At 46.4% G+C, this 26,719-nt stretch overlaps 1 protein-coding gene across 2 annotated transcripts in view; it reads right to left on the bottom strand.

Moving 5' to 3' along the window:
* The window catches only part of CUX1 (cut like homeobox 1), a 258,390-nt gene that overhangs the window by 192,803 nt on the left and 38,868 nt on the right, over positions 1–26,719 (bottom strand). For both annotated transcript variants that reach the window (XM_066634819.1, XM_066634818.1), the window contains exon 2: positions 542–652. In XM_066634819.1, the coding sequence (XP_066490916.1) occupies positions 542–652 (111 nt within the window). The remainder of the gene's footprint in view (positions 1–541; positions 653–26,719) is intronic.

Raw genomic sequence — 26,719 nt, 5'->3', positions numbered from 1 at the left:
AGTTTAAAAATTCATTAATTACACCAATCAAATGGTGCAGTCCTCTGTGCTAGGCAGAGATTTGTGAAAATGCCCATATTTTTAAAAAGTTCACTCTCATGTGTTTCTCTGCCCACTGTGGAGGAACTTTTCCCATTTTACAGCTGTAGAGGCCATAACCTCAGTGTAGCCACAAAGAACATCCCAGCAACTGCAGCTTCCAGTCCTAAGGATGTATTCTTACTTCATGCAATAAATGCAGAGTGATTTTACCAGGTTGTTGATCTCCTGCATTTCCCATTCGTCACAGAAGCAATGGGAAGGTTGATTCTGTCAACGGCGACAAATGACCACAACTTACCACGTGTGCCAAGCTGCCTTATCAGACAAGTAGCCATCCTTTGCCTACATCCTTTGCATAAACTATTCAAACCCATGACACTGTCCAAACCAGTATCCCATGAATACCCTGGAAGCCCAGGGCATTCAAATTTGCGCCAGCAACAAAAAGCGCATGTCTGTTGTTATGCAAGGCAGCCAGAGACTTCTGAAGTCAGCTCACCTCTGGAGTGTTCTTCTTGAACTCACGGCTTTGTTCAATGAGCTTTTTTCTCGATTGTTCACTTTCATCTTGTCGGTTTGCCAACACTGTCGCCGTGGCATCAAGCTCCCTCTATGAAAAAGAAGAAAAGATCATCATTTTAACCATGGCTCAAGATCTTTAAAAAAGTTTAATTTATAAAACAAATGGTGCGGAAAGTCAATAGACCTCATGATCAAAGTATCTGATCTGCCTAATCTGAATAGTTCTTTTCTTGAAACCTCTTGTTGGCCATTCCTCACCCAAATTTTCCACAGGCCTCCCCTTGGAACTCCACAACAATACAAACCTGTTTTCTAGGGTTAAGAAAAGAAAATGAATTGCTCTCTCGAGAGTCCACAAGTCTAAACTACTATTGCATTGGAACATCTTATATCACATTTACTTCTGATACTACCATCAACTACTAAACATTAGAGTCCTGTGTTATTTGACCCTTCAGGTTTTTCAGAAATTGGGGGCAAAACTCAGAAAGAGCCCTAATTCTATTTATCTCATCCCTAATCAAAAAATAGGAACTTACATAAGAACAGCCCCACTGGATCAGGCCATAGGCCCATCTAGTCCAGCTTCCTGTATCTCACAGCAGCCCACCAAATGCCCCAGGGAGCACACCAGATAACAAGAGACCTCATCCTGGTGCCCTCCCTTGCATCTGACATAGCCCATTTCTGAGCAGTTTTTGTGAGTAGAAATGTGCCTCAGTGGTGATTAGTTAGCTCTTTGCTACCTACATAACCCATTTCTAAAATCAGGAGGTTGCGCATACACATCATGGCTTGTACCCCATAATGGATTTTTCCTCCAGAAACTTGTCCAATCCCCTTTTAAAGGCTTCTAGGCTAGACGCCAGCACCACATCCTGTGGCAAGGAGTTCCACAGGCCAACCACAAGCTGAGTAAAGAAATATTTTCTTTTGTCTGTCCTAACCCGTCCAACACTCAACTTTAGTGGATGTCCCCTGGTTCTGGTATTATGTGAGAGTGTAAAGAGCATCTCCCTATCCACTCTGTCCATCCCCTGCATCATTTTGTATGTCTCAATCATGTCCCCCCTCAGGCGTCTCTTTTCTAGACTGAAGAGGCCCAAACACCATAGCCTTTCCTCATAAGGAAGGTGCCCCAGCCCCGTAATCATCTTAGTCACTCTCTTTTGCACCTTTTCCATTTCCACTATGTCTTTTTTGAGATGCGGCGACCAGGACACAAAACTCCAGGTGTGGCCTTACCATAGATTTGTACAATGGCATTATAATACTAGCCGTTTTGTTCTCAATACCCTTCCTAATGATCCCAAGCATAGAATTGGCCTTCTTCACTGCCGCCGCACATTGGGTCAATACTTTCATCGACCTGTCCACCACCACCCCAAGATCTCTCTCCTGATCTGTCACAGACAGCTCAGAACCCATCAGCCTATATCTAAAGTTTTGATTTTTTGCCCCAATGTGCATGACTTTACACTTACTGACATTGAAGCGCATCTGCCATTTTGCTGCCCATTCTGCCAGTCTGGAGAGATCCTTCTGGAGCTCCTCACAATCACTTCTGGTCTTCACCACTCGGAAAAGTTTGGTGTCGTCTGCAAACTTAGCCACTTCACTGCTCAACCCTGTCTCCAGGTCATTTATGAAGAGGTTGAAAAGCACCGGTCCCAGGACAGATTCTTGGGGCACACCGCTTTTCACCTCTCTCCATTGTGAAAATTGCCCATTGACACCCACTCTCTGCTTCCTGGCCTCCAACCAGTTCTCAATCCACGAGAGGACCTGTCCTCTAATTCCCTGACTGTGGAGTTTTTTCAGTAGCCTTTGGTGAGGGACCGTGTCAAATGCCTTCTGAAAGTCCAGATATATAATGTCCACGGGTTCTCCCGCATCCACATGCCTGTTGACCTTTTCAAAGAATTCTATAAAGTTTGTGAGGCAAGACTTACCCTTACAGAAGCCATGCTGACTCTCCCTGAGCAAGGCCTGTTCATCTATGTGTTTTGAGATCCTATGATCCATCTATGTGTTTTGAGACTTGTTCCCTTTGAAGCACCAGCCCCTTGGACAAGTTCGTGTGTGGTCAGTTCAGCTCATCAGAAGACACTAAGGGCACAAGCCTAACCAGGTCTACTCAGAAGTAAGTTCTATTTTGTTCAATGGGACTTACTCTCAGGAAAGTGTGGTTAGGAGTGCAGCCTAAAACACTTTCCTTTTCTTTGGAACAACTTCAGCCAGGATTATACCAAAAGTAAATGCATAAGCCTCTAAGGCAAAAGCAGGGGTGATTGGGATCTATGTGGTAGATCTCTCTGGGTTGTTTGCAGAAATTGGGAAAGAGCTCCCAACTCCTAATTGCTTGACAGAAAAGATTACAGCAAAGAGGCACCAACTCTTTTCCTCTGTGTTGCAGTTCTGACATTAATTGTGGCCCCCCAAAACTGCTATTAGCTTCAGAGGAGAATCTTCAGTTGGCACCAATTAGCTTCCTAGGGCTAACAGCAGCTTTGAGGGTGTGATCTTCATCAAAATAACAGCAAGGTGTACAGTAGTCCCAGTGTCGCACATCCCCATAACCCATATCTGCTACTTAAACACACACACACACCACGAAGGGCCATACTATAGAGTATGTCTTCTGCCACAGAGCTCTAGGTTCTCATTGAGCTATTGCTCCTGGTTCACAAAATCAAGTGATCGCTTGCCAATAAAGAGCCCTCAAAGACCAGGGAACTGCCTTTACACAAGAAAGCAGTATTTTGGACCATAACATTAATTGAAGGAGGTGATCAAATCCACAAATTTTCTCTCTCACCTATCTACCCACCATGTTCTCTTATGTTTCCAAGTTTTATGCACCGCAAAATAAGCCATGGGAGCCCTAGCCTGAAACCAATGTCATTCTGCCATTAATAATATAGTCACCAACAGTCACCAGAAACCTTAGTATATCTTCCACCTGCATCCATAGCCTCACAGTTTCTGCACACCAAGTAGCATGGCCCACATATCAGTACCAGTGCCCCAGCTGTGCTGGGATCCATTTCAGCATCACTTTGATGCGGCTTCCCCCCAGATCCGCTCGTTCAATTTAAACACTACATTCAAGCACATGCACCACCTTCCCTTGCAGTCAATCAAAGTTGTGTTATGCACCTACGGGGAGGATTGCCTCTAGATTTTTCTTTACTTTTGATCGATTTCCTTTCATTGTGAATAAATCTGATGCTCATGAGAAGCGAGAGAAACAGCTCACAAGAGTGAGGCAAGATGCAAGAGAGAGGAAGAGGCCTCATCATCCTAGATAACTCGGGTATCACAGCTCATCGTCTAGCCTGCAAAATGTAGAGCTGTCGCCCTCCTCATATGGCTAAACAGATAATAAAAAGCTCCCAGAACAACCAAGTTAGAGATATGGTGCATGTGATCCAAAATTCCACCCCCAGTTCCTTCACCGTTGTTGAGGGATATGGGATACAACATTAACTTAGGGTAAAGCTGAACAGGTTCTCCACTAAATGAATTGTACCAATGCAGATGGAGGTACCATGAGCTTCGGTGCTCTCTAAAAAAAATCTCCCTATAAGAAAATAAAAATAGCATTAAGGGGGCTGAAGTCATGTTTCTTGACATGTTCCTTTACTTGCAGCAGGAAGGCTGTGAGGTGGGCGCATGTTAAACATTGGGAAGCCCCCCCACACACACAACACTTTGTCAAGTGCCATTTAAAAGAATCGCCACTCCGTGTTATCTATGCAATATTTACATGATTTGCTCAAATGAAACTTCTAGAATAAAATGAAGAGTTGCAGAACAGTTAAGGATTTGTAAATATATTTAAAACAAAAACAAAAAATAATATTCCAGTCCCCCAGGCAGAGAGTCGCCACAGAGAATCCCTTTTCTCCACGACGCACCTGCCTTATTTCTGAAAGCAGGGAAATCGGAGAAAGGGCTGCCTCTGTTGATGAGCTGGATTGTCAGGCTGTTCTTGAGACGCCTGGCCTTAGACCGGCTATAGGGTTTGGAGTTAGCACCAACATGTCGAACTGTGCCTGGGAGCAAGTATCCGACCCTCACATGCCTAATTATTGCCAACCAGTGGAAAATAACTCAATTCTGCCCTCGAAGGCTGGGTATTATTGTACTCCGTGATCCATTTCTAAACTGCAGGGTTGGGGCCACCTAATCAAAGGAATCCTAGTGGGTTAATCAGATGAGATTAGTCGATTAATCAGGTCAATTAATCAATGAATTAACTGATTAAAATTTGCACATGAGGTCAACTGATGCAGTTGCCTGTGGGGGCTGATTGGCAGGCACCACCCCGATCACACTCCTCCCCTCTGCTCCATTCCTCTCTTCCTTTTAGAGACCACAGAGAAAGCAGGGCAGACAAGCTGCCCGGTGACAAGGGGTGGCATATGACACCCCACCCACCTCAGGTGCTGCAAGCTCTTGGGCTGTCCCTACCAAATGTGAATTACACTACTCACTTTTTCTACCATTTCATATTCTTTTGTAACCACACATGCCTTGAAACAATGAGAGCTAGGAACTTTTCAAGACCTGAAACCATGCTCCTACTGCAAAGAGGACATACCCAATTCTACCCATAGTTACATCTGAGCAAGCTCTATGGAACTCGGTGGGATTTAATTCCTCATACACACACACACAGGAATAGACTGAACACCAATAAAGTGAACCTGACATTTGAGCTAGAAAATTTACCACATCGATATATCCAAATGCCATCAAGGACTCAGGAAGACCGGCCCCCCCCCCCCGGTACAAATGGGAGGAAGAGAGCGAAATCAGGACAGCATGTCAACAGAGTTGGGTTTGTCATTCTGCAGTATATATGAACACTTCTATAAAAAGAAGGAAATCCTTAACAGTTGGATAAACCACATTTGAAATTCATCCCAGTGTCAGAAACCCAAAAAGAAAGCATGTGAGAGCACATAATAGAAACCAATGTGGCTAATAGCTTCGCAGAAGGTTTCTTAAAAAATATAAACAATCTGTTAAAGGCAAGAGACAGAAATATACTCGCTAAAAGAAACAAGTGAAACCACCAGATTTCAAGGAAGGTTCAGACATACAGAAGGAATTTGAGTCTCACAGATAAGAAACTGACGAGAGCAAAATAAGCATCCTGCAAAGCTGTAAGAAGGAAGACTGGCTTGGAGCCATTTCAAGCCTGAGCTGCTTGACTACAGACTCAGGCTGCAATCCTAACCACACTTTCCTGAGAGTAAGCCCCACTGAACAAAATAGGACTTACTTCTGAGTACACCTGGTTAGCACTGTGCCCACACTGTCCTAATTGTGTCCCATGGCAATGATCCCTTCGAAAGGTCTGAACTACACAATCCAATTCCCACATTTTGAGCAATTCAAGCTTGCGCACCAAGGACTGCGCATACATAGGACCCGTATATCCGACCCAGTTCATCAGTATACAGCAGGCTTGAAAATGGAACCAGAGTAGCTCCTCTGCCTGTGTCTTCTATGCCCTGGAAACCAGAGTGGCCAACCTATGGTTTTAGACAGTAAGTACTCATTGGTGAATTTCTACCTGCCTTTCCATCACAGCATGGCACCCAAGGCGACTTACAATATAACCACAGCATCAATGCACTACAATATAAATAAAAAACCATCAACAGCGCACAACTAAAACAGCATGAAATCTCTCTCCCTGTACTTATCGACTCACACAATTGAATGCTGCCTTGCTACAGAATCCAAAGTGGTTACTACTTCAAGTACCAATATTAATTTAGCATTTATACTGCAAGTTGAAAGCACCTACATTAGCTCAGGACTCCTTAAACAGTCCACTAACAGGTCATCTACTGAATCCCACGGGGGAGTTTCAGCCTCAGGAGGCCTCCTTAGGGTAAGCCCCTACTAGCCCAGTAGGTCAACTCGAACCTGCATCAGCAATATCGCTGGCGCAAGTCTGTACTGACTTGTGAAGGTGGATCAGACCTGGGAAGAAGGTTAGGATTTAGTGGGCACTGCTACTGCCAAACCCACCCCAATCCTGGGCCCAATCAGTCCTCCTTTCCACCCCATCTGCTCCAGTTCCAGCCACCACCCACACCATTCCAACCCATCCCCATTTCCTTCTGAACTCCTACAGGGTCTTACCTGTGGCAACAGGTGTCCCCAATCTATGTGGCAGTCTGGTGGCAGTCAGGCCACACTCACCAGCTTTGTTGCATTTGCAACAGCCAGAAAGCGTGTCATGCCACCAGAACAGGTGTTCCAGTGGCATAATCGCCAGATGGGATCAAGCCGTTTGTATTAGACAGCAATGTCTAAGTTCAACAGGCACAAAGACTTAATTGTTTTTTAGCTTTTCAATCAAGAGTACGTTTTTGCACTTGAAGGGTGCGTAACACTCTACCTTGATGTAAGGCATTCACCACAGCAAAATGGCAGAAACTGTAAGAAGATCCCAGAGGAGAAGCTTCAGAGAGCTACTCATCAGACACACAGCTGGCAGGCAGCTGCTTCCAAGCCCACTAATAATGGCAGGTTTCCTTCGAAAGTATCTTCTCCTATCAACATCAAGCATCCCTTTATCACTCTACCAGATGCAGCTTGTTATTTGCTACAGTAGCATCAATACCCTAGCATGTATGCACTGCTGAAACAGAGACGCCTGCGTTGGCTCGGTCATGTCCTAAAAATGGATGATGGCCGGATCCCAAAGGATCTCCTCTATGAAGAACTCGTGCAAGGAAAGTGCCCTACAGGTAGACCACAGCTGTGATACAAGGACATCTGCAAGAGGGATCTGAAGGCCTTAGGAGTGGACCTCAACAAGTGGGAAACCCTGGCCTCTGAGCGGCCCGCTTGGAGGCAGGCTGTGCAGCATGGCCTTTCCCAGTTTGAAGAGACACTTGGCCAACAGTCTGAGGCAAAGAAGGAAGGCCCATCGCCAGGGAGACAGACCAGGGACAGACTGCACTTGCTCCCGGTGTGGAAGGGATTGTCACTCCCAGACTGGCCTTTTCAGCCACACTAGACGCTGTGCCAGCACCACCTTTCAGAGCGCAATACCAGAGTCTTCCGAGACTGAAGGCTGCCAACTACTAGCATCAATACCAAATGAATCCATCATGCATTTCATCAATGAGACCATTACCTATTTCCTACGGAATCCCATTTGAATTCGAAATTGCACTCCTTTATTCTTTCAATATTTCATTTGCCATTTTATTTGCCATTTTAAAATGCAGACAAACACTGTGGCCCTAGTCTTGCCAGGCCCATCCGAAACTAGTTTTCACAAAAAAAATTGCGGGGCAACTGTGATGGCAGAGGGTTCTTGGAACCAGCTGACGTGCCGAAATGCAGCAGGTGTGATTAGGAATGCATTCTGGTTCTTTTTACATTTCTATTCCATTCTTTCCGACATACGGTATGAGGAGTCAGGCTGTGGGGTGAGATATAAATAAATTTTCTACCAGACAAAATGTAAAAAGAGAAATAACGTGATCACTAACAAGGACCAGGGATTTCTGTCCAGATGGGACAAAATAATTAGCCCTTATTGCAGGGCAATCCAGGCCAACTTCCTAATGCTCCGAGGTGCATTCCAGCACCTGTTTGCACTACTTGTGATACCCATTTAGAACAAGTGTGAAGTCTCAGGACGAGAATAATTTCCTGGTCTAGATTCAGCAGCACTCTCCACAGAGAAGGGTCACCCAAGCAAGGCAAACCAGTGTGCAGGTCAGCAAAAAGCAGGCAGAACTAAAACAAGGAAGTTTGGGAAACCCTAGGAGCACCGACTCCTTCTGCTAACTCTGCAAGAATCCAGAGTCACTCTGAACCTAAGCAACAGAGGGCACAAATTCAACCCCAAGAGCAGCAACCAGCAGCTCTTCAGAGAGACAGAATGTTCCCAATCGCTCCCCAGAGAATGCAGCTGTCTCAATCAATGCTGATTGTCTGTTAATTAGTTCGGTTTTACAAGCTGATGGAACAGATGACTTCATTCCTCATCCCCCCCCCAATGGAATAATTCTTACTACCAGATGCAGTCACCTACCATATGTGAAGGGGGTGCGTTGAGGCCAGAAATAGGGAGGGAAACTGTTTCTCCCCATAGTTCTTGCTCGGTACACCCTTGGGGGGGGCACCCTAGGGTCACAGTCACAGAAAAGGCTACAGCACCCAAGGGCTAGTCTGCTGTGAAAGACCAGCACATGCTTACCTAGTGGGGTTAAAAGGTTGTGTGAACAACTCCAGACTACCACAGCTAACAGACTCCTTTCTATTTAAAAGGATTCGCTTTCATGTACCTCTAGGTTCAGACACCACCACCACATTTCACCTTGGACAACACCTCTTCACCTTTGGATAGCAGCAGCACAGTTTTTTCCCCCCTGAATTTACAACGTGTTTCACTCTTAGACCCAAAAAGAGTCCTCCCTATAGAGCACATGAGAAAAGGACTAGCTAGCTGCATTCTGAGGAGCCCACTGCTGTGTTTCTGAGCTAGTCACTGTCCTCTGGATGCCTCCTGGGCAGAAACAGCCCAGAGCAGTGATTCATTCAGGGGGGTAACAGGAGACTCCTCTGAACCTCTGCTCCACTTACACCCAAAGGTGAAAAGGAGCAGAGGAACTTGGCCCAGACCAAGGCTGACTGGAAGGAGCCTATGTCAGAGGATTCCAGCACAGAGACCCAGCAAGTACCCTTCTTCCAACGATGGGAGCTTTGGGCCCACAAGAGACTTAGGTGCTCATTTTCCACCATGAGCCAGCGGTTCCGTCCCAGCACACAGCCCAGGAATGACTGGCCTTGACTGGAGGAGGGCAGTGTCCCTCTTCCCAGGGGCAGGTTCCTCATTATGTTCTCAAGGTATCTCAAGCAAACTCCAAAGAGAGCATTCAGCCCTGAAATGCGCAGGTTGTGCGAGATGTCCTTTTTTGCGAAATCACTGACGCTAGAAATTTACTCCTTTCCTCACCCCTAAAAAATGAAATCAGATCACTCCCTGGAGTTACACAGCAAGCATACCGTGTGCCTCCTAAATAAAAGAGGCAGAGAACAACATTCTGGCAAAACGGAGACCAATCTCAAAGCTGCTGGAGAGATGCAAGTGTCCAATGCATATCTAACTAGCTTAGGTTCTGCTGCCAACAAAATCAATACTTATTGGTAAAGGTTTTACAAGGGGCAGGTTCCGCACATCTACTCACTGGGGCAAGTCCACAGAACTTTAGGCAAAGAGAAGGAACAGTGGGGGGAAAACCTCCATTTGCCAGCACAAATCAGCGAACCAGCCCCCTGCCTCTCTCCAAAGCCTTCGGGGCACACCAAAGGACCGAGAGGAGCAGAGTTCTTTCTGCGGACCTAGAGAGGCTGAGCAATAAGCCCAGCCAGTATTTGTGGGCCTCTGACTGTGGGAAGAGGCTAGACATGCCTGTCACATTCGGAACCTTTTGGAAAAGAAACAGAACCAACAAGCAACATCACAGGATGGTGAAACAGACAGGCGGCAGCGGTGGTGTAGCTGGAGGGGGGCGGAGCTCCCAGTCTAGTGGGGAGGCTCGGCTGGGCGGGCAAGCGCCCCCTCCCTTCGGAGCCATTCCCGGCGGGGAGAGCAGAACGGAGCCGTACAGCTCCATTGTGCTCCCGCCAACCAGGAATGGCTCCGAAGGGGGGGCCACTTTCCCGCCCTGCCGAGCCTCTCCACTAGACTGAGCACTCCACTCCCTCCAGCTATGCCACTGGGTGGCAGGCAGAGAATGCGCATGTGATGCTCATTTCAGGGTTCTGAAGCATGTATGTACGTGTTACGTACCCCTTTTATCTTTTCACGCTTCAAGAAAACAAAATCTCACCTGTCATTGATTGTACAGCTGTCGCGGCAGCGATAGCTACATTTCAATTTTCATTTTGTCTTTAGCCTGGCTGAAAATCATCTGAAGAGGGACAGCCAATTTTGGCAGAAAAGGTGCGAACAAGTCCCTGATGAGAAAGGCACTTCCTTTGTCGAGTCACTAAAAATAAACACGTTCACCAAGAATCAAAGCAAGACACTGAACAGATTGCACTAAGTGGGCCTGCACAGTACCAGGCTGGAGCTCAAGTGCGTGAGATGGAGAAGAGAGCTGCACCCAGTCAAGTTCACACTTTGCCATCTCTCAAACCACCTGCAACAAGCTCTTCTCTTGGGCCATCCAGGCTAGAAGAAGAATCAAGTTGTTGTCCATCTTTTTCCATACATTCCTCTCTTGAAAGACATTTCACAGCTCCACCCCAAGGCATCAGCATTTATATCACACATTTACACTTCTGGGTCTCCCAAACAGCATTCACACTACCACGTTTTCAAGAACAGAGGTGAGTGTAGTGGAATTGGGGAAGGAGGAAGAAAGAGTGAAATCTACTAAAGCTTCAATGAAATTGACAAAGTTTAACTGAAATTAGCTTACTAGAGTAGAGGCTAGAATTCAGTATGTTATTTCCATAGTAATTGCACACAGAACCTAATAAAATATTCTGCTACTATGGCCTACACAGATGTGCTCTGCAGACCAGGGACTGCACAGGGGCTATAATAAACAGAGCACAAAAAACCCTACAATTCCAACCATGTTTCCATGGAATGTAGCCTTTCCAATCCAATACTTTTCCAAACAAGCAGGCCTCAAATGGCAATCCGTTAGGATTGCAAACACTGAGGACAGTCAAAGGATGACTGTGGAAGCACCCAACAAGTGCCTGCCTCAAAGGAGAGAGGGCAAGGAGACCTGGGTTCAAACCCCATCCCTGCAAGGCCTTACCCATTACAACCCCTGGAAAACAGGAACATCGTAGGATTGTAAAGAACAACAATTTGAAAACACTTTTCAGAAAAAAAGGAAACAGGATCTTGAAGGAAGGGGTGGTGGGGAAGTGGTAGACCTCTTGCTTTGCATACAGAGGGTCCCAGGTTCAAACACTGGCTGCATCTCAAGTAGAGCTAGGAAAGACACACCTATCTGAAACCCTAGAATAGCCATTTTCAACCAGTGTGCCATGGCGAACTGGTGTGTTGTGAATGGCCCACAGGTGTGCCACAGGGGTTTGGGGAGGGTCATTTGCCTGTAGGGCCACTGGGGGATGCAAACCCCCTGCCAGCAATGTGGTGTGCCTTATCAATTGAAAAAGAACTGATGGTATGGCTTTATAGTTTTAGTACTTTAGTACCTTAGTACTTAGTAATTTAGTACCTTTTAGTACTAAATTTAGTATTGTGAGATGAAAATGGTTGAAAACCAGTATCCTGGGGAGCTGCTGAGCTACTTGGGCCGATGGATGAACAATGGCCTACCTCATACGTACATAAAGACCAAGGAGCAGCGATGGTAGCAAACTGGGAATTCCAGAAATATGAAGACCACCATTAAACATTAATTTCAAGTACAACTGGAAGCCTGCCAGTGAATGCCGCAGGATCTCAAATGACATTATGCTTGGTTTTCAAACAGGGGAAAGACCTTCACTGCTGGTGTGATAAACCAAAGAGCGTGCTGCTGTTGCGGATCGGGCGTGAAAACCCCAAAGGGAATTGGGCCAGCTCTCTGGCTGCCCAGCAAGGGTTAGGAAACACTTGCACCACTGTATGGTCAGGTTGGAATCCCATCCAACTGGCTACCTTTTATTTTTTTTTGTAATAATAGTTAAAAGGAGGTTGTATATAATTATTTATTACAGTGGGGTACAATAATTAGTCCAAGTTCTTCCTTGATGCATTTCTAATTAGCAAATCCTACCAATATTTTACCATCTGAACCCTCAAACCAGTATTTCTCCCACGTTTTAAACACCAGGAAGGGGTGTGCCTCTTGTGAATTTTCTCACCCACATCTTTCCCCCAATCCAAACTCAACACATATAATCTAGTTCCACCGGTGCACACAAGCCAAGTCGCATGCGCATTGGCATCCACTTTCCTGCTGCCGCATGGAAAATGGACAGCTTGGAATAGCAGTCCAACACAGGCATGAAAGGAGGAATAGAGTAGGACACACCTGGCTACCCCTGCAAACCACGTCAAGGGAGATTTATTGAACGAAGCAGGAGATGTATCTGAGCTTCCTTCTTGTTATTCCATAGCCAGGATAAAACAAGACACTTCCTGGGTGCCGGCATGCAAAGACACCTGCAGGACAGACGGGAGGTGCTGCATTCCACTGTAGACCTCCTTCTTCCCAAAATACTAAACCAGTAGCCAAACCCAGAACCCTGGCTCTGCCAACTCAATTTCGAGTTTTTGTATATCCTCTTAACAGCTTACTTGAAAGGGTTTACAACCGCATAATCAAGTTAAAGCCATACAAATTACTGTACAGCAAGAAAAATAAAGCAAATGCAAGAGATATTGACCAAAGCAGAGAAACTAAAAAGTCTTGAAGTCCTTTAAAAAAATTGTTTTTAAAAAGCAGGCCCTTTTTAGTCAGGCCCTGAAGGTTAGTAGTGAGAAAGCCACACTGGCTTGCCAGGGAAGGGCATTCCACAAGGTCAGCACAACCACAGAGAAGATCCTCCTCCTACCAGAGGGCTGTTTAGCTTAAGTTGGTGCTAGAATTACGGGACACGCAATTTCAGATGTTGAATGGAGTGCACAAAGGGGCACGTTGCAGTTCTATAGGGTTTGGCATATATAATAAGCCAAATACAGGCACTTGCCTGTATAGTAATACAGGCAGCTGGCGATCTGGGGCCTGGATCATCAACCCAGCGACAGGTCATCAACCCAGTCACAGAAGTATGCACAGAAAGACCACCTGGTTCTGGAATCGGACACTATCACCCAAAGCTCTCCTGCTCCCTTGAACATCTCTATCCTCTCTCGCCACCCGTTATGCCCCAACCTATGGAAGCTGCTTCGTGAACCTTTTGTTGCTATTAGTGCTATAAATATTCGTAGCAACAATGGCTCCCCCAGAACACCAGCTCTACAGAACGGAAACGCTAGTGACCAACTTGACATGCTCTAGATACAGGGATTTAGCCTCATCTTAGCGGTACCTCCAAAAGTCTACCCATCTGTTAATACCATCAGGGAGATTCTGCTCTGCAACCCACCTGTGTGTGGAGAGTCAGTGATGGAACAGCTCCTTCTCATGGTGCCTCTAACCCAGGCAAAGCAGCTCTGCAAGGTCTCCCAGCTTTCAGAGGGACCCTGAAGACATTTGGGGGATTACAGACGGAAAGTGGCTGGAGGTAAACTGCCAATGCTGCTATTTTTAGCTGCCAATATTTACTTTTTAAAGTTGGTTTTTACCAACTTGTTTCTTGTTTTCATTGTTTTATATTGTGCTATTAACAACCATGGGATGATTTTTTTTTTAATTTAAAGGCAGGATAAAAATCAAAACTAAATAAAAAGGAACTCTGTGTACTTGTGGACAATAATATTGCAGCCAACGCACAGAACACACGGAGATGCACACTGCCCTCCTCCCATTCCCAGGGTCCATCATTACAATAGATACTAGTCTAATAAGCAATGCTGCATGGGTTGCATACAATCCTTACATTTGTTGAGGAAGCCTGAGCACCTAACACTTTTTCTTGTACATTTATAGCAGTATCATCCTAAACATAACAGCCTCAAACGTGCTTACCTCAAAAGTCACCTTCGCTGGATTCATTTGAAATAAAGTCACAAATGCCACACAATTTCCGCTGTCTGATCCCCATCGCACACGCTCACAACCCAGTGCAGCCATATTCTGCATTCTCCCATCTTGGTGCACTACCCTCGAGTAGAGATTTTTCCAGGCAGGAGGATCCAAGGTAACAGCCCCCGTTACCTCTTTATGGCAACCTCCAAAGTGTTTCAAGCTTCTAAGTTGAGGTGCTTCCACGCAGCACCAAAACTTTTAAATATCCACAAGAAGATTTCATTTTTATAGGCAATAAACATTAAATCTAAAGGACTGGAACGTAAAAAGTGTTTTAATACCACACAAATCACCTTTCCCTAGACAGAGTAAACCTCTGACAGTTTTAAGGACTGTAATATAAATTTTTATGGCAAATTATCTGCATAGAAATTATCTGTCTAAGATGCACTTTTCAGTAGCCGCCCTCATTTCCATAATGCTACCAATCTTTGCAATTGCCAGTTCTAAAGCCAATCTAAAACAGAAGGTGTCAACAGACTGGTTAAATCCCTGCAGAGGGGCTCCCCTCATCTGAGATCTGGTTATCTTCACCATCTCTAGCTTCATTCATCACAAGCCTTCAGCCCTGGACTTGCCACTCTCCAGCTGTGCTGGTGCGGCTCAGTCTTTGCATGCAAAAAATATCCAAGCAGTGTCCCACAAAGGGCAGGAACTGAACTACCTTCTGTACCTGCCTGCCACAGCAATGGCTGAAGTAATGGATCAATTTTCTAATAATTCAGGTGTACACAGGCTTCCAGATTGCTACTTTGCAGATGGCCTCAAGGACAGGCAGCTCCTGTAAGCTACAGAAGCGCTTATCCCTCTAAAGGAGGTACTTTCCCTTGAGCTACCGTACATATGCTGCCACGATACACTCCCAAATCCCCTGAGAAAACAAGGTAGATGGTGATACCTCTGAGAAGCCTAAGGCAGACAGGGCCCACTGATCACTCTCCATGCAAAGAGCTGTAACATAACTGGATTATGGTGAAACAATTGACCATGCACGAGGAGATCTCTCCCATGGGGAAACATGGCGGTAGAGATAGCATCTTGATCACATCTCTGAACCATGGATGTCTGGCCCACTGGGGTCAACAAGAACCACCTCTGCTCTCTCCTCTTCCAAAGGACCCACGGAAACAGATGGGGGACGGACGGACATACAAGGTCCCCGGCAGCCACAGGTGGCATAGCACATTGATGCCAGAGGATTGAGCCTCCCTGTCCTTGCATGAACTGGTCAATCTGTATTAGTCTGAAGTATCTGACAATCATCCTAGGCACTTCTGAGTTCAGACACCACTCAGAGTGGTTGAGAACTTGTCTGCTGAGCCAGTCTGCCATCATACTGCTCCCCACAGGAATACATTCTGCTCCAAAAGAGCACTTTCTGCCTAGTGGAAGAGCCTGCTTGCCTCCTTGTGGAGAGACACAGACCTGATCCTGCCCTGTCTGTTCACACAGGCCTCTGCTGAGTGCATAAAGACAACCTGGTTCCAGATCTGATTCTGAAAAAACTTCAGCACTCAACAAAATGGCCTGGCAGTCGAGAAAACCAATGCTCCTTGACACCTTGGAGATGGACAAGAAACTTTGGGCTGAGAAGTCCTGTAGTGGGTTTCCTCTTCACAAAGCTTGGCATTGGAGAAGATCAAAATTCACAGTAAGTTCTGAATAGGGGTCGCCAAACTCAGGAAGCTGAGAGTCACCACTGAAGGTTGCACCACTGGTTGAAACCCCTACAACCAATGCTTCTTACTGGCTGAAAGGCCTTGGAATGGAAGTAGTAGATACTGAAGGGCCTGTGCCTGAATCTTCATCTATGGGGTTACCTCTTGGCATGGCTAACATTCCCAGGAGTTGTGCTAAAACGAGATTATTGGTCCAAGGGGCCTTCAGGATCATGGAAGTGAGGCCAATGATCCTGACACAATGTTCCATAGGGAGAATCTGCTGGTCCTTGCGTTCTGATCTCTCCCAGACTTTCTACCCTCTTGTGGGAGTGCTTGGAAATTCCAACAATAAAAACAAACAGACATAAAAAACAATCATAAAAAACTCAAGTAACAAACAGTTTTAAAAAAAGTATCATCACAGGCACTAAATAGCAAATGTGCAGCAGCTGGATCAGTGCTAGTTTGCTGAGGCAAAGCTCTGCACTGAATCCACCTATCTGCCCTGACGGCTGTTAGTACTGAGCGTTGAGGAGTCCAAACAGTCCGTTGGGCCCTAATGATGACTGCTGGTCCTCTGGACTGTGCCCAACATAGCCAAACCCTCAATGCTACCCATGACTACCAAAATAAATCAGTTCTTGCTTAAAAGTGGGCCAGCTAGGCAAGCAGTAACTGCACACATCAGCTATTCAGCAGAGTGGAAGACACCTACATCTGGTTAACGGTATTATCACCACTTTGGCCAGATGTTCCACATGGGCTCATCTGGCATCAGAGAGAAGTACTGAGAGTGCCTGCCTCTTTACCAAGCACGCAGCAAGAGCCCCTTAGTAGATCAGAATATCTATCTTTGCTAAGTGCTGCTAAAACATGGGACATGGTTCCATGTCCCATGTTTCAGCAGCACTGAGCATTTTTTACATTTAGCTGTGCAAACCACTTTGTTAACTTCTTCATTGAAAAGCAACCTATAAATAGTCTTAATTAAAAATACACCCTGAGTATTTGAGGTTGGGGGCAATATAAAAGCAAACAAAACAGAATTTCAGCAGCAATTGTGCACAAATAAACTTCCTCCTTCCACCAGCTGAGGCAGGGATAAAAAACATGAAAATATGTTTGCATATATTTATTCTCCTATATTACATTGCTTATAATTACACATATTCAAAGGCTGCATATTTGCTTGTCACAAATGGCCTTGTAATCTTCAGGTGAAAAATCGTCCTTGCGTATCAGAATACCGGGCTTTGTCCTCGCTGAGTCCTCAGAAACTATCGTGGGCATTAATTACCCAAACATTAAGGGTACAAATTATCACAGTGCCAAGAAATGTTTTAATGAGGTTGAGGTGGTGAGGGAGTAAGTGCTACTTAAGACTGATTAAAATCTATGTAGATAAATGCAGTCGGCATGATGAGAGAGGCATGGAGAAGCCCGACAGCTCTCAGACACACCACTCAACTTCAGTCAGCACATCCACTCTGCAGACCCAGATCACTTGTACAGGGACTCCAAGCCATGCACTTGCGAATGGACTTCCAATAACAATATTTATTATTATCATCATTTATTAGACATAGTACTGCCAACACGCACATGCTTAGTGGAGGTCCAGGGCCATCTTTTAATGATGTCACAGCTCTGAGAAAGCAACAAACCTCATCTGGCCAGGGAGTGGAGTGCAAGGATGAGGGGGAGAAAGAGAAGAAGCAGAGGAGAAAGAGACAGAGAATAGGAAGAGGAGAGAGATGGTAGGAAAGGCAAGAGAAAGGAGGAAAAGAGCTGGGTTACAGTGTAGTTTTGGTAACTAGCCTGAGGATCCCACATTTATAACAGAAAATGCATACCAGGAGCCTAACAGGCAGCTTTCAAAACAAATGCCAGGAACACAACTTGTTGGAGGGCTTCCTGCATTACAGTTTATCCACCAGGACTTCCCTCGAATAATCCTGGGAGTTGCAGGACTCAGGCACCAAGTTTTTGGCCACAGAGCACCCACCTGATGCTTTTAACTGGAGATCCCAGGGCACAGCTCAGCACCTTCTGCATGTAGAACTGGTATTCTACAACAAAGCTAATTCCATAAAAGCTTTGTCCCCCCTCCCCCATTTGCACTGCACTCTGTCCCACAGGAGCTCAGAACATCATGAATATCATCATGATATCATGTTTTATCTTCCCAACAACTCTGTGGAGCAGCTTAGACTGAAAAAGAGGAATTTGCCCACACCCAGGCTCATCAGTGTGGACAGACAGTGTCATGACTATGTTCTGAACGCAACCCAGGGCACACCAACAGCGCAAAAGCAAATATTACAGAATTCTAACAACTTTTGTACCACAAAACAAGCTCTTCTTGTAAAGTCTCGACATAAAACACAATAGACAACAAACATCACCTATGCAAAAAAAGCTGTGCCTCGAATTTAGCAGGCAGGCTACAGATGGAGACCGGTACATGCTAACAGCTTTCCCTTCTCAAAAAAACAACCACCCATCAATCCCTGCACAACTGGAAAGCCAAACTGGAATCCTTGTCCTGAACATGCTAGTTTTCTACTTGCAGGGGTGAGGGTGAGCACAGGAGCCTTCAAATGTTAAACCTCTCTGGCCTGCAGCCTGAAACGGTACAGTCCAAAGACGTGTGACACCCCAGTTCTGCTGACTGTGTCAACTGGCCCTACTCACTCTTGACAAAAAGATCTGCATGCACAAGTTGCCTTACTCATTATAAACACATATCCTTTCACTAACCTCCATGCCTTTATTCATACAAAATAAAATTTTAGTCAATTGAACTCCTGAAGATGATGGGTGTGTGCAGAGACAATTAGATTGCAGCCGCTTCAGAGCACCGTGACCCCACAAGGATGACCTGCTCCAAACCACTAAGCAAGAATCTGCTGAATGGCAGGTAAATCAAAGGGAGGAAGATGACGGAAAGAAGCGTGTGGTCAAGGCTTGCAAGGCCAGGCTGCCAAGAAATCTCAGAAACTGACTGAAACAAAAATGCTGATATTTCTCTAGAGAGATCTCGAAAACGTATTAGGCCCTTCAGCCTAAGAGTCTAGAGACACACCTCTCTCCTTCGCAAGGCACTTCTGTGAGCTGCAGAGCAGAAAAGCTGGAGACACTTCCCAGCTCAGCAATGAATCGGCCAGCCAGGAAGACACAATTTTAAGCACACTTTAAGTGACATGCACTCTTTTGAACACATGTTCAAAGCAGCCTGCAGAGAGCTGGAGCACTGGTCAACTGACCAGTCAGACAATGCCAATCATCATCAACAAGGTCACTGGGTCAGTTCAGATATCACAGGGTAACATGGTCTAATCCTGGTTTCATGCAGCATTTTATGAGTCTTGAGCTCAAACACAAAGAGAAGAGGTTCCCTATTTCATATCCAGGCTTGTTTTGCAAACTCTGATAACAACAAACTGGGTTCTGCTGAGTTCAAACAGCATGGCAAGTTCCAATTTATACTAACCAAGAAGTCTAAAATGTCTTCACTCTGCTTGTGAGCAAAGAGGGGAGTGTGTGAGCCCAAGACTTGTAAATTTTCAATTATAGATTCGACTAAGTCCATGCCTACACTAGCTTACCTCTGAGTGCTACCATTGATAGTATTATCTACCATCGATCTGGCTACTAGCATTATGGACAAACCCATTAATGCTTCCACAACCCACTCATAGCACCCTTCAATCACTTAGCATGGTGCAAACAATGCACTATCTTTATTTATTCCACGAGGTGCAAACACATCTCTAGCCAACTTCACACAACAAACAAAACAACCCATGCGTATGTCTACACAGCAGTTGCGTATGCATACATCCTTCCTCCATCTAGCCATTAGGACATTAGCACAAGCGGAGTGGGCGGCAGGAAGCTGGGCAAACGCCTAGCAAAAATAGCCTGGCTGGCAAAACTAAATCACAGGAAAGTACCTTGAAACATGGTATTGCATACCATGGATGCAATACAGGCCAAGTTCACTGTTGAGACTACGCAGGATTATAGTGCAAGGCCTAGCCCTGTCCACTTTGGCCAGTAATCCCACTCACACTGCAGGGATTACTCAACTGGCAAACCAGAATGCAGTCTCTGTGTTGGATCTTATCTCATGTTCCTGAGTGGATAAAGGGCAAGCTTTCAGAGTGGGGTCACGAAGGGGAGAGGGGAGGCTGCTGGCTGTGCTTTGAATGGCTGCCGTAGGACACAAGTTCCGCCCCTGATGGCATTTTTATTATGAATACACTATTTTCTGCTCTCCAACAAAGCAGCTTACTTAGCCAAATAAAGGAAAAGATGATTCCCTGGTCCCAGAGGGGCCCACAGTTTCAAAAAGAGACATGAAAGAGACACCAGCAAACAGCCCCTGGAGAAGACACTATGCTGGGGTGAAAAGGCTCTCACCCACCACCACCCTCTGCCCTGAAGCATCACTTGAAAAGGTGCCTCTCTGCCAGGTCAGGTGGCAGGAATTTCCTCCTGGGGAACACCAGGTTGCAACTTTTACCCTAGATGGCACTAAAGATCATCCTTCACACTGTACCTCTTTAACCAGCCTCCACAGACAGCACTTCAGGGTTTCTTGTTTTTACCTCCTGCGTTCTTTGGGCTTTTTTGTTTCAAGACAGAACAGCAAAGAACACTAACCGTCTCTCTTTAATCCAGAGCCCCTCCAGCATCTTGGAGGACCCCTTTCCGCAGATGTCCTGTTTAGCCAGATGTCACTTTCTCAATCAGCCACCTGCCTCAGATCTACCACCACATCGATGGGCTTGTCCCAAGGTCATGCTGACTCCCTGCTACTTGCTGTGAGTAAACTCCCCACTGCCCTTTCCCTCCTTCCAGCCCCAAGCCCATTCCCCTCATCAGCAAGGTGCATCACAGGCAAGTCACTGACCATAAGCAGCATAGAAAGGCAACAAAACAGAAGCGCTGGCCCAGATTTCCTGGAAACCAGGATCCTGTAAAGATGTTTTCTTCCTAAGATAAAATAAATTTTTTTAAAAGGACAAGAGGCTGTGCTGGGGGGGACCCCCAAGGGGGAGGGTCTCCCAGTTCTCAGCCCACCAGCAGCAGGGATCAGTCCCAAGGGGGGGAGCATCCAAGCCACTTACAGGGCTATTTTAACGTCTCCTCAGTGGTGCCGGAGACAGGATGGGAAGGTTAACATACACTCTGACCAGGCTGCCTGCTTCACTGGGCAGGACTTGCTGCCGTGGTAAGGCCGTGGGGTCAGAGGCCTGGGAGCTTTTATGCTCTGGACAGCCCTGAGCCCAATCCCATAATCCACCTGCCCACCTCCACCTGCAGAGTCACACTCCAATTGCCCCTTCCCTACCACCCACACACTCAGGGTGGCAGGCTAGGGTGCTCCAAGCCCGAGGAGAATGTGGCATCTTTCCTGCAACTGCCAAGGCTGCGGCGGACAACACAAAGTCAATTCTGGGCCTCATCAGTGCTTCTTGCAGCCTCTGCAAAGCTTGGTGCCTTCACCAGAATTCTGTCACCCACCAGGGCACAGGTGTCAAGGGGGGGGGGGCAGGCTGCTGACAGTCACCTCCATCAGCCAAGGTCAGTCCAGACCAGGACTAGCAGCATCTCAGTGGGAGAACCCCTGTTTTGCACACAGAATGACCCACATCTAAACTGCCCAGACAGAATAGACAATACTGGCTCACAGTTGGAGCTAGAAAAGAGGGTTTCCTAGGCCTTAAGTGGATTTCAGATTCTGGGTTAAGGGCATCCCAGTTTGTTAACCATAGTTTCCGCTACTCCCAGAATCTTCTTAAGTAGGGAGGGAGGTGCAGGCTCCTGAGACTGGTTCCACACTTGTTAACTGCAGTGGCACATACACCATCATGCCTCTCCACTGGTCCCTTGTTTCTCCTGGGCGCTACAAATTTCTCCATGAGAGGCCACAAGAAGAAAGACCTCTTAGGCCCACCAGACACTATGCGGCGCATTTAGTGCCACCACAACTGAAGCTCCTTCAGCCTCAAAAACTGGATCAGCACATGACCCTTTACAATCCCATGCGCACTCCCTTCACGCCTCCTGAGATGCTACGGAAAGCAATGCACGACGCACCACATTAAGAAACCTGCTGATATTGTTTCCGTGGGAGCCGCGGAAGTTTGCAGGCCAGCAGCAGCGACACAAACGGCTCACTGCGAACAACAAGAACCTGCCAGCAATGGGAGGAGGAGAAAAAAAATTAAATGGGAAGCCAAGGATTCATTTTTGATGCTGGAAAGGCTCCAGTAAAAACTGGTTTGTACATGGGAACATGGTGTCAGACTAAAAGAGAATCAGCTTGTCTGACTTGTGGTTTTCTTGACAACATTCATCTTCTCTTGGCCCGATACAGAGCAATTAGTGCTCGTCAGTTGAATCATGCGTTATTAAGATCATCCAGGCATTTTTTAATTATGGTTAGCTAAACAGACAGCAAACGAGAACTCGGGCAACTTAACTTCACACTTCCTTTCTCTCTGAGAGCTCCCAACTCCCTCGCTGCCTCTGCTGCTTCTTTGTTTCTCCTTCCTTTCTTTTTTTTGCTTTTTGTTATTTCTGCAAGCAGACACAAGCACCTTTGCAGGGCTTTCCCCTCCCCAACCCTAGGCGGTCTCAGACGGTCTCCAATCTCTTTATGCAACATTGCAGGATTAATGACAGTTGAGGAAAGATCCTTCAGTCCTTCCTTGTACTGTATAGATACAGCTGATAAAGCCAGTCCCCACAGAGGCAGAGGGGGGAGGGAAAAAAACTCAACAAGTTCCCAAAGGTGCAGCTCCTAACACCACAATGTTTGCAGGGCCCTCTCCCATTCTCCACCTACGCCACCATAACACCCTCTGCCACTTCCACAGCTTTAAAAATCTGCAGGGGTTGCTGAAAGCAGACAAACCGCTCTTTCCTCTCTGAGGCACTCCTTCACACAATTAACCTGTGGAACTCACCCCCACAAGATGCAGAGATGATCACATGACTGGCTTTTAAAACCAACAAATCCTAGACAGGATAGGTCAATCCGTCAGCTGCTAGCTAGGAGAGCTAGGTGTAACCTCCACCTTTTGCGACGGCATAACCCAGAACACAAGATATTTGGGGCAGACCACAGGGAGGGCTTTTGCCTTTATGCCCTGCTTGCTGTAATCCTGGCTGATCACTGCTAGAAACAGACTGCAGCACCAAAGAACCTTCGTCTGATCTCACCAGGCGGCTCTTGTGTTTGTTTAGAACTATTTCCAAGTGGGAGAGTTTCAGACAACTTCTTTTGGGATACTGCAAGGAGGAATTTACAATGCTTGGACTAGCTGAAATTTCTAGATAAACTAGCTGTAAAGTCTAGAGTAAAGATAAGAATCTGCTCTAAAAACTTGGTCTGGGCTTTGGAATGTTTTCCTAAATACGGCTGTTTATCCCCTCTTCCAATTTTCCCCTCTGTTGGCATCCTTCAGTCTCGGAAGACTATGGTGTCACGCTCTGAATGGTGGTTCTGGAACAGTGTCCTCTCCAGTGCGCGAAGCCTGGGTAAAGTAGGTATGGAGGATAGGCTGTTCCCCATGCAGCAAATCCCCCCTCTGAAATGGTCCAATGGAAAGGCAGAGGCCAATACGGTTGGTTCCAGCGGCATCACAAGAGTTGCCAGAGCGTGACTGTATACAGCCGCAAACTGTCTCAGGGACTCTGGCTCCGGATTTTGCCTCGAGGTTGTCTCCTGAAGCCTTTTCCATAACTGGATGTAGCCACAAGGCAGTGGAGGTTGGGGATCAGAGTTTTCCTTCTCTCAGATGAGCTGCCTTCCCAGGCTGACGAGTCCCATCTACCCGGTGGCTGTTTGGTCGCCTCTTATGACAAGTACAGCCAAACTGAGGGCCTGTTCTTGTCCTTAGCCGCCAGGGGTTCAATTTTCCCCAGGTCTTTAGTGTTCTCAGAACAGTCCCCCATTAACCTGTGTCCCCCCATTAAGCTAGTGTCATTTAAGACTGCCAGGAAGTGGAGAGGAGAGTATCCATGCTGTTCCCTTTTTACAGAAGATACAAGCCATGAAAGACAAGGAAGCATGCATTCCTAGCAAAGAGACTGCACTGACACACTACAAATCCCGAAATATTCCTCCAAAAGGAAGGCTTTGAATCTCAAAGCATTACATGAGACACTAACATGCTGAACTGAAATCACTCAGTTCAGACTGAAATCATTCAGTTCAGACTGAAATCACTCACACACACACACACACACACACACCCTGGCCTCTACCGCCCACCCGCCCTGGCCCGTAGTGAACTACATTATGACAAATTAGGATTATGACACATTCCCATGGGTATAGTTAGCAGAGAAAAATCCAAGTTGTGCATTTTCCAAGTGTTTCTAGAATTTAAGACTGCTTAGCAAAATAGGAGACTCAACAGTCAGGCCTTTGCATTGTACCCTGTTCAACAAAGGTGAAACCAGGCAACATTTAGGAGCAAAGGCTAGATATAAGAACTAACTTTGCCCTAACAAACTTAGGTGGTGATTCACCAAGTCTGACTGACATTCAAGCTGTCTGGGCTGCTCATTTCAACACAGGCATCACTAACCACTCAGCCTGGAGCGTCATCATCCTCGTCATCAAAGAATACTTAAATACTGCTTTTCGACAAAGAAGGTCACAAAGTGTTTTACGGGAAAAATCAAATAACCAAATGGCTCCCTGTTCCAGAAGGGCTCAGAAGATGCGGTAGGAACTCCAGCAACCAGCCACCAAAAAAGACACTGTGCTGGGGTGCAGATGGACAGCGACCCTTCCCCTGCCAAATATATGAGAAGCACCACTTGAAAAAGTGCCTCTTTGCCCCATCTATGAAGGTTGATTATAACCATAAAATAGGCAGCAAGTTCAAACAAAAGTTCTTGATTAAAATAGCAAAGTGCAGTACCACACAGACAAGCAGAATATTTTTTTATAATCACAGTATCCCCTCCCCCTTTGCATACCAGAATAGCAAAAAATGCGCAAAAAAGCCACAGAAAGTGATCGGGTCAAGGTGCGATACAACACAGAAAAAATAAAATCAGAGAAAGGCTTCCCTGGGCCCTGCTTGGTTTTCCAAAGCTTCTCAAAAGTTCAGTACCACACAGACAAGCAACACAGAGACAAGCCCCAGAAAGTGGCTTGGGGCAGAGGGGAGATCCAGCTCTGAGCACATTCACCCAATTACAGATCACATACAGATGGCAGTTTAGAACTCAATCGCCTCACCTCCAGATTACAGCATAGCGAAGTGGGGAAAGGCAAAGTAGAAGCAAGACAGGTCAGAACTGCAGGCTTAATTCTTCTTTCTCAGTGCCTCTACTCAGGCAGTTGCTTCCCCCCCCCACACTCACATCTCTCCCCCCCAGCTGCTGTACATACACACACCCTCTCGCACAGTGATTTTCAACCTTTTTCATCTCATGGCACACTGACAAGGTACTAAAATTGACAAGGCACACCATCAGTCTTTTGACAATTGACAAGGCATACCATGCTGTTGGTGGGGGGCTCAAATCTCCCAGGGGCCCTATTAATAAATGACCTTCCCTCAAACTCCAGCGGCACACCTTCAGAACATTTGCGGCACACCAGTGTGCCACGTCACACTGGTTGAAAATGGCTGCTCTAGCAGATAGTTTTACTCAGCCACTCCACCATTGGAAATGTTTCAGGGGCTCGCTGCCTTAGTAAAAACTACTTCTGATTCCCCCAAAAATATATATAACTGTTGGTCACTGAACAAAAACACCCCTACTGATACAACAAGTTTTAAGATCAGTCCATTAGACCCAGAACATCAAAGCAGAGAAGAAACTGCAGAGGCAAGAGGTTCACTTGCAACTTTAATGGAACGCCCTACCTACAGCGATGAAGAGCTGCATCATAAGCAAGTTCAGACACCCTGCAGAACAAAGATGGATGCTTCCAGTTCACCTCCAGAACTGGGTGCAGGGCTGCCTGCGGGAGGCAGGAGAAGACTTTCTGCACACCTCCGTGGACATTCTCGCTGTCTGCCCTCCCCACAGTTCCAACCCTATGATTGAGATGCTGGAATCTGACCATAAATGGCAGTTCAATTGCAGTAGCTGGTGCAAGCATATCAGGAGAAGGGTTTAGGAAGGCCTGGATAAATGCCAGGCGTTCGATCAGAAATATTTGCTCAAAGCACTGATGGCCGGCTGATTTGACAGCCTGGGAGCCGGAACAATATGTCCAACCAAATACAAGCAGTAATTAAGCAATTCAAGGTTGGCTGCTCCACACAGAGAAAAATTACAGGTGGGGAACAACAGTGCGCGCTCAGCTTGCAAAAAAGCCTTTCAGCGGGTCATCTGTGGCAAGTGAAAATTGCTTCTGGGCAGCCAGGCAAGGAAGGCTTTGGAAAGGAATGGCCATCAAGACAATTCACAAGGTGACTCACTTTTGTGCAATATTCCATGGAGACAAACTGGTCTGCTCAGCCCACCACTCTCTCTGCTGACTGGCAGTGAAGCTCCCAGGTCTCAGGCAGAGAGAGTTCTTTCTCAGGCTGCAAGTCCTGACGTAGGTAGCAAAGAGCTACATAATCACCACTGAGGCACATTTCTACTCACAAAAACTGCACAGAAATGGGCTATGTCAGATGCAAGGGAGGGCACCAGGATGCAGGTCTCTTGTTATCTGGTGTGCTCTCTGGGGAATTTGGTGGGCCGCTGTGAGATACAGGAAGTCGGACTAGATGGGCCTATGGCCTGATC

Source organism: Tiliqua scincoides, chromosome 8 (genome assembly GCF_035046505.1).
Source record: "Tiliqua scincoides isolate rTilSci1 chromosome 8, rTilSci1.hap2, whole genome shotgun sequence".
NCBI classification, from domain to species: Eukaryota; Metazoa; Chordata; class Lepidosauria; order Squamata; family Scincidae; genus Tiliqua; species Tiliqua scincoides.
This window is presented reverse-complemented; position numbering and strand designations above follow the sequence as displayed.